We start from the raw sequence: 8,166 nt of genomic DNA, 5'->3' as shown, positions 1-8,166 counted from the left end.
CCCCTACAAAAGTAGAAATAAACAAGTACAAATAATGAAAATATTTAATTTTTATGATCCTATGCGCACTGAAACGGATAATAATAGTAGGAGCTGCCGCTCTGGCTTGTTTACAAAGAGCGACCTGTGAATTAACAAAAGATGACGCAAAGGAAATAAAAAAATACTGGACTAATAGGGCATCCTATTTCGGCAAAGAGACTAATATACGCAGCGAATTCTTCACAAACTTTAGAGCTCTTAATTTTCATGCGCTTGCGTTAATTTCGGATAAACGGCTTGAGAAAAGTACCGAAATAGAAACACGCATGAGTGCTATAATGGAAGAGTTTGAGCACTTTGAAAAAGAATCCAGCAAAGTTATAGAAGCAACAAACTCAATACTAGCTTTATATGGCTGCATAGACTCTTTGAATTCTAGCGATGCAAATAAAGGACAAACAAAAGAAGAATTTGAAGCTGGAGTTAAAGAAAATGAAAGTAAGTTGAAGAAGCTGATCACACCAGTTCTTGACATCAGCACTTCATTGACCAGGAAAATAAACAAGTACGATTCATATATGGTAGAAGTAATAGAAGAACACAATGGAATCAAGAAAGAGATTATTGAGCTGCACAACCTGGCTCTGTTCAAACTGGCAAAGAGCAATAAGATCTTGGCTGCTGACATAATATACACACTCTCTGAGATAAACCCATCTGATCTATGCGATGAAGGTGCAAAGGAAAAAATGGTAGAGAGTTTGTGTGAAAGAATATTATCAGGTGTTATTTCAAAGAGTAGCATACAGCTTTTCGTAGAGTTTATAGAAAAGGACGTAGTAGATAATCACATGAATCTATTGCTATCAGGCGCCAGACACTTTTATCTGCTATTTGGGCCATATGTTCCAATAAATGCAAATAAACCGTCTCTGATAGATGACGGAACATTGAACATGTATCTTAATTTGCTGGAAGAAAACATCGATGAAGAAGAGCTAGAAGAGTACATGGATATAACACCTAAACAGGTTGTAAAATTAGTAGTAATCGAATATGTGATGAGCAGGTACCTTATGGACTGCAAAAGCAACACCCTATTCCGCAACCTAGGAAAGATAGTAGAGAGTATGTTTGGACCAATAGAGTATAGCACACATTTTCAAGAAGACTTTAGAATCGAAAAAGAAAAGCAAGACAGGATACTTAAGAGTCTATCCTACATATGGAGCAATCAGAAAAACAATGATATATACAATCAAGCCAGAGAGCTGTGCAGTGAAATTGGCATCGGCCACTACAGTTTCAAAGAAATACACTCTAGCTTCGTGTCTGCTAAATGGATGTACGAGGGAGCTATAGCGCCATTAGCTAACACAGATGATCAGCATTCAGACAACTTAGGGGTGCTGCTTGACATATCATACATACATCCTCTGTGGTATATATGCAAACGCTGCGAGCATGTGAGTAGTTTAGGTAGTATTAGCAGTAATAACTCCCATCTATTTAGTCAAATAGAAAAGGACAGAGTCATACTTAGACCGCATGCAATAAAAGCATCTGATAGCAAATTAGCACAGGCCAAGCGTATGAAAGGCTGCATTAGAGCATTTTTCTCAAATGATATAGAAATCGTCAATAGAGAAAAAGATGGCGATAGATATTCCGAGATAGTTAACGATTTCTGTAGCTATCTCAGCAGTTCTTATGTTTTGAGCCCAAATATAAACAAAAAAAAAGAGCCAATTGAGCCTGAATCCGCTGAGAATTAGTCTTCTTAGTAAATAGATTCTCTTGATACATGCTTAATCTACGGCTATTGAACTATTCATAGCACTAAATAAAAGATAGTAAGCTGCTCTTCTTTTCTGGCATTTTCTTCTGTCCTTATTCATCTTTATTTATGTTGTGGAATTATATGCATGTACATACTCCTATTAAGCCTTGCTATTAAAATTTTAAATTTTTAGAAACTCTAACTATTCTCTCTCCTGCAGGACACAGAAACAGCTGTCATTCAGTAGATTGTATACACATAATTTATATGGCTAATCTAAGCATGCATTGCATGACTGCCTGTTGCTCTACCAGTAAAAAACAGATCAATAAGATAGCAGTAAATTCTAAGGAGAAGCAAGCTTGTACCGTGTTAAAGTTAATACTTGCTATTTTATTGAGTCATAAAGCCGTTAAATATTTATCACTATTGATTGATTGAAGCTTCTGCAAACACCAATTATTTGTGTTCACAAAATCATCAATAGAACGCATTTGCTCCGTGAAATTGCAATAATAAAATATAAAAAGGAGGTACTTTCATTTATCTATGATTCTACAGCAGACACTGAAGCAGATAGCGGTGGGAGTAGCTGCACTGGCTTATTTCCAAAGCGCAAAAGGAGATGAAGAAAAAGATATGAGAACGATAGAAAAGTATTGGATTAGTACAAAAAGCAATATAGAGAGAGAAACCACAATTCGTAACGATTTTTTTACAAAAATTGAAAAGTTCATAAGTAACTTAGTGCCTTCTGACAACACTTATAGTATTATAGAAAAAGTAAATGGAAGACTGCTCAAAACAGAAAACGACAGTAAGGCTCTTTACAATAGCATAGAGCTTGTGAAAGATGGAATAGTAAGACATATAGTTCTAAAGAAAACCAGCAAATCTTACGAGGAAATAAGTAACTCAGAAAAAGAGCTAGAGGGATTAATACTAAAGAGTCTTGATGGGATTGATACAGTAACCAGAGGGTTAAAACAGTTTGACTTCTACATGCTGAATGTAATAGAATGGTTCAGTAAAAGAAAGGATGGCGGTAAGAGCAAAGTTCGCGAGCTAAAGCTGTTTAAGCTGGCAGAGAAGAATAAGTTTTTTATTATGGATATAATATACACCCTTTTTAGAGAATGTTCGCACAATAATACAGGCATTATGACTACTGCTTTAAGCAGCATGTACAAAGCCTTGGAAAATCAGAGTTTCGTCAAAGATTATTTGCTAGAATATATTAATACTATAAGTGATGATATACGAAGAGGTGAAACAGATCTTCTAGTGTTGGCAGATAGACATCTTCACATACTATTTGGTATGTCTAAAGATCCTGCAGATGTAAAAATAATGGACATGTATTTAAGTCTTCTAGATGAGAAAATTGCTGATCGTAAAATAAATGAGTACAGGAGCATAACGCCAGAACAGGTTATAAAGATAATAGTGCTGGAAAATCTAGCAAGCGGACAGCTTATGGACTACAGAAACAACACTCTATTTTCAAACCTTGGGAAAGTGATAGTAAACATAGCAAGGCCCGCTCCTAATATTGAAGCCCTAAAGGAAGCCAGAGCACAGCAGAACAAAATCCTCGATGCTCTGTGTGTTTTGTGGAATAAATGTGAAGACAGCAACAGGCGTACTTATCTCCAGGAAATTAACCTCTTCTGTAAGAACAATAACATCGAATATGATAGATTTACAAATACACAGCACAGGTTCATGTCTATTAGCTGGATGCTTGTTATTTCCAGACCAGTCTCAAGAACCATAGCCAACGACCCTAAAATAATCAGCAAGATGTACTATGACATTGTCTGCACCCACCCCATGTACTATATCTACATGCAGTGCGAAGATGTTGACTACTTGGTCAGGTCAGAGCTGAGAGACAACAAGGAGCCGTTCATGCAAAATGATTTATACGATGTTATTGTACTCAGACTGTACAAAATAAGTAAAAAAGACAGTGATTTAGTAAAAGCAGAAAACATGAAAAATTGCATCAGAGCATGGTACTTCTCAAAACTGAAAGTCATGTACATAGAAGAAGATGAAATGTATGAGCGCGTAGCCAGTGATTTTATCAAGTATTTGCACAAATCATCGTGCAAGAAAGAAATAAAACGAAAACCAATAAGCTAAAAACACAGAAAGCTTGAGCTGATAGCAAAACATCTTGCAAAGGCGCTAAATGAAAGATCCCAAGACTGCAAGCTAGTTCAAACAGAGTATGAATACTGAACTATCCCTATCAAAATAAATCTAGCATTTAGCCAACATTCTCCTAGCATCAGCTGAGCTGCAAACATTCTCCACCACTTATGTTCACAAGATAGCACCATATAGCACAATAATAAGCATAGCACTCTAAAGCTTACTGTTAAAAATTGTTTAAATTTTTGTAAACTCTAGCTGCTGTCTCTCATGTACACTCCGATATTTAATTTAATTTATTGAAGTACAGACTTTTTGTAAATTTACATGATTCAGAAATAGTGGCATATTCTATGGCTGTTTACTGTTCTACGAGTAAAAATAGATCAACTAAATGGCAACAGATTCTGAGGAGAAATGAGTTTACAAAGATAAAAACAACGCCATTACACACCAATCATTTATGTCCACAAAATCATCAATAGCACGGGCTTACTCCGTGAAATTGCAACTGCCAAATATAAAAGGAGGTATCTTTATCTGTCTATGATTATACAACGGACACTGAAACAGATAGTGGTAGGAGTGGCTGCGCTGGCTTATTTCCAGAGGGCCGCCTGTGAGCTGCTAGTAGGCGATTTACAACACATGACATATTATTGGAAGCGCAAGATAGACTTCATGCAAAGAGAGCTTAGAATCCGCGATAAATTTTTGAATGAAGTGAAGAATTTCAAAATTACATCTTCTGAAGTTCGTAAACAGTATATACAAATAAGAAAAGAAGATCTGTTGAGAATAAATAGAATATTCAACAATTTTGAAATAAGTGCAAAAAATGTAATAGATAAAGCAGAGAAGCTGGTAAATTCAGCTGTAAGCCAGCTTCCAGAACAAAAAGTAGAAAACCAAGGCCGTGCTATAGAAGGCCTAGTTCTACAAGCCTTTCATGACATTGATTCACTAAATAACCAGATAAAAAAGTACGATTCGTATATGCTAGAAGTAATAAAGGTGCAGAGCAGTAAAGAGAAAAACAGCAACAAAAAAGTGCAGGATCTTACGCTGTATAAGCTAGCAATGTGCAATAAGCCCTTCGCTCTGTACATAATATACACTCTTTTCAGAGCACAGCCGTACGAACAAGGTGCTGATATAAAAGACGCAGTGACAAATATGCATTTTAAAGAATACTTTCATCATCACACCGGATTTTCTGCGAATTTTACAGATTATACTAGCGCCATATCAAATGATGTGAAAAAAGGCGGGCTAGACCTGCTGGCACTGGCTGACAAGCATCTTCCCATACTCTTTAACACGGCTGAGGGCAGTGCAGGTGTGGTCGACATTTATCTTATCTTGGCACAGAAGGAAATTTCTGAGGACGCTATGGCCCAGTGCAAGAACATTACGCCAGGACAGGTTGTGAAAGTAATAATGATAGAGTGCATAATAACTGGAGCGCGCATGGACTATAGAAGAAACTGGCTGTTTTTTAACCTTGAAAAGATAATAAAAAATATAGGAAGGCCGGCCAATAAAGAAAAATATAGCGACCAAATCCAAATACTGAAAAGCAAACAGAATATGATACTTGATGCTCTGTGCCTTTTGTGGATTGAGCCCAAGATCTATAAAGTCATAACGCAGGGAGACATCAGTCTTTTCTGCAGAAACAACCACATAAAAATAGATAATCTCTTGGCTTTGCAGGGCTTATTTACATCAGTCAGATGGATGTACAGGATGGAAGTAGCCATGCCGTCAAAAGAGGCTGCGCTTAGAGATCCAACACTGCTGGAAAAAATCTACTTTGACATGTTTTACATACACCCCATGGCCTATCTGTACCAGCGGTACAAGGATCTATGCAGCTTTACAAAGGCAGGCATTAAATCGGATGCTAGACCTTTCGCAGAAAAAGCTTCAGATAAAATCACACTTATGCTGTACAAAGTAAAAGAAAACAGCGTTTTGGCAAATACTGAGAACATAAAAGACTGCATTAGAGCATGGTTTATAAAGCATATTAAAATTGCCTATAGAGAAGAAGATGACAAACAGTATTACAACATAGTAATTGACTTCATGGATTATCTGAGTAAATCAACGTATATGGACACAAAAGCACCAATACTTAATGATCCTAAAAGAGAAAAGTGTAGACTCTAGTGAAAAGCATAAAAACGGTACACCTAGCAAAATACTACTCTAAATGTGGCTTTGCCCTCTTCTATGTGTAGATTTGTATATTAAATAGACTTAAAATAAAATTAAGATGGGTAACAAATATTTATTTTTTCTATCGCACAGAGCGTTTTGCCACTGCTGATCTCAAAGTGTGTACATACAGCTAATGCAAGTTTTTCTAATCAACAAATTAACTGTCAACTTGTAAATGAATGATCTGTCACTGCATGCCAGTTATAGCTAGGGGCTATGGAAAAAGACTTATTGGCTCATTACTGAAAAATTACTGGTATTTTAAAAAAATTTTTAGTAGCTCATAATGGAAACAAATCAAACAGAGTCAGTTGCAAGTAAAGTCCTGGAAAACTCTAGAAATATACTTTTTGGCATAGCTAACGAATCAACAAAAACAAAAATACTATTAATAACATTTGGCGCTCTAGCAGTGATTATTTTTATAATGATTATAATGTATGGAAGAATAAAATGGCAGTCCAGTCATATAGATTTTCTAACAAATAATATAATTGAAAAACATATAAAAAATAATGACGATTTAATACGAGATATACAAAATCTTAAAAATGAAAAAGATAGAGAAATAAGAGTGTATAAAGATAACATAGAGAGATTGGAAAAAGAAAATATAAGGCTTAGAGATGAAAAAGATGGAGAAATAACAATATATAAAATTACCATAGATAGATTGAAAAAAGAACTAGAGTTTGAAAAACAAAATCAGAATAAAACAACAGGGTTTCAAAATCAAGGCCAAAGTAACATACTGGAGTTTGAAAATAAAAGACTCAAAGAAGATAAATCAGAGCTTCTTAAGAGATATAAAGAAGTCTGTTCAAATTATACAAATTTGCTAACTGAGAAACAAGAACTAAAAAGAGCTTTAAAACTCATGAAGGAAGATTATAACGAGCTACAACACAAACATTTTAATAATGAAGACTACTCTTCTAAAGTGCACGGAAGTTTGACAGAACATATAGAAGATCTGAAGAAAATGCATAAAGAAGAAATGGGAATACTTGAACAACAGAATATGAAACTTGAAAAGAAAGTTAAAGACTTGGAGTATAAGCTATCCGAAGAAGCAAAGGAAGAGAAAGAAGATGTTGAAATTGCCGAGGAAGCAGAACAATAAAGTATATAAAAAACCTATATATAATAATACTATTGTTAATTTTACGTTGTTAAACCATAATCTTTTTGGGATGTATTATCAAGGCGACTGTATGTAGTAATATGAAACATCAATAGAACTCCGAGTTGAATATTGACTATTTGCTTATTTGTGTTTGACATATAAATAAACAAATAGAAATACTGATCTTATCAGATAGCAAACTATTTAGAGAGTTTGTATTCATAAACTACCATGTATTCATCTGTGGTTTCGAGAAAAAACAGCTAGAATAATTTGTGGCTATAGGCCAGTTATAACTAGGGGATATAGAAAAAGTCTTATTGGCTCATTACTGAAAAATTACTGAAAAATTACTGGTATTTTAAAAAATTTTTTAGTAGCTTGTAATGGAAACAAATCAAGCAGAGTCGACAGAAAAAAAGACATTTTTGTTATCAGTTGCAAGCAAAGCACAAAACCTTCTTACAGAAATAGTTCCTATTATAAAAAAATTGCTAGCAAAGGTAACTTTTAAAAAAAGCTTTTATAGCTGTCTTTATCATACTAGCTATTATCGTAATGAGAAAGATGTTTAAATCAAGAGAAGAAGAAAATAAACTTCCATATGGAGCTAAAGTTTTATCAGATCTATTGAATAAAGGAGATAACCAAAATCCTACTAAATCGACAACTATAAATAATTCCCAGCTATTCTCTAAAGATAGTGAATGGGACGCTGAATTTGAAGAAATTAAAGCAAGAGTTGAAAAATTTGATAGAAGTAATAAAGTGTAAGAGGAACATTCTACTCGGCAAAGAATACAAATGGAAGAAGAACGTAAAAAAAATGAAGCTGAAAATAAACACTATAAAGATTGGTTGGCTAGAAAGCTAGAAGAAAAGAAAGCTAAGA

The 8,166-nt window shown here is 34.7% G+C and overlaps 4 protein-coding genes across 4 annotated transcripts; all 4 read left to right on the top strand.

Moving 5' to 3' along the window:
• Window positions 1-53: 53 nt before the first annotated feature.
• Window positions 54-1,757, top strand: NEMIN01_2405 (uncharacterized protein; the record flags this gene model as incomplete). The annotated part of the gene is made up of 1 exon (XM_051478347.1): window positions 54-1,757. One exon carries the CDS (start codon window positions 54-56, stop codon window positions 1,755-1,757), a length of 1,704 nt encoding a protein of 567 aa, XP_051334307.1.
• Window positions 1,758-2,311: 554 nt separating this feature from the next.
• On the top strand, window positions 2,312-3,910 carry NEMIN01_2404 (uncharacterized protein; the record flags this gene model as incomplete). The annotated part of the gene is made up of 1 exon (XM_051478346.1): window positions 2,312-3,910. The coding sequence occupies one exon, from the start codon at window positions 2,312-2,314 to the stop codon at window positions 3,908-3,910; it is 1,599 nt and encodes a 532-aa protein (XP_051334306.1).
• A 558-nt stretch (window positions 3,911-4,468) lies between these two features.
• Window positions 4,469-6,097, top strand: NEMIN01_2403 (uncharacterized protein; the record flags this gene model as incomplete). Its single annotated transcript, XM_051478345.1, has 1 exon — window positions 4,469-6,097. One exon carries the CDS (start codon window positions 4,469-4,471, stop codon window positions 6,095-6,097), a length of 1,629 nt encoding a protein of 542 aa, XP_051334305.1.
• Window positions 6,098-6,434: 337 nt separating this feature from the next.
• On the top strand, window positions 6,435-7,271 carry NEMIN01_2402 (uncharacterized protein; the record flags this gene model as incomplete). The annotated part of the gene is made up of 1 exon (XM_051478344.1): window positions 6,435-7,271. The coding sequence occupies one exon, from the start codon at window positions 6,435-6,437 to the stop codon at window positions 7,269-7,271; it is 837 nt and encodes a 278-aa protein (XP_051334304.1).
• Between the last annotated feature and the right edge of the window lie 895 nt (window positions 7,272-8,166).

This window comes from Nematocida minor (genome assembly GCF_024244105.1).
Source record: "Nematocida minor strain JUm1510 chromosome Unknown 7896, whole genome shotgun sequence".
Taxonomy (NCBI): Eukaryota; Fungi; Microsporidia; genus Nematocida; species Nematocida minor.
This window is presented reverse-complemented; position numbering and strand designations above follow the sequence as displayed.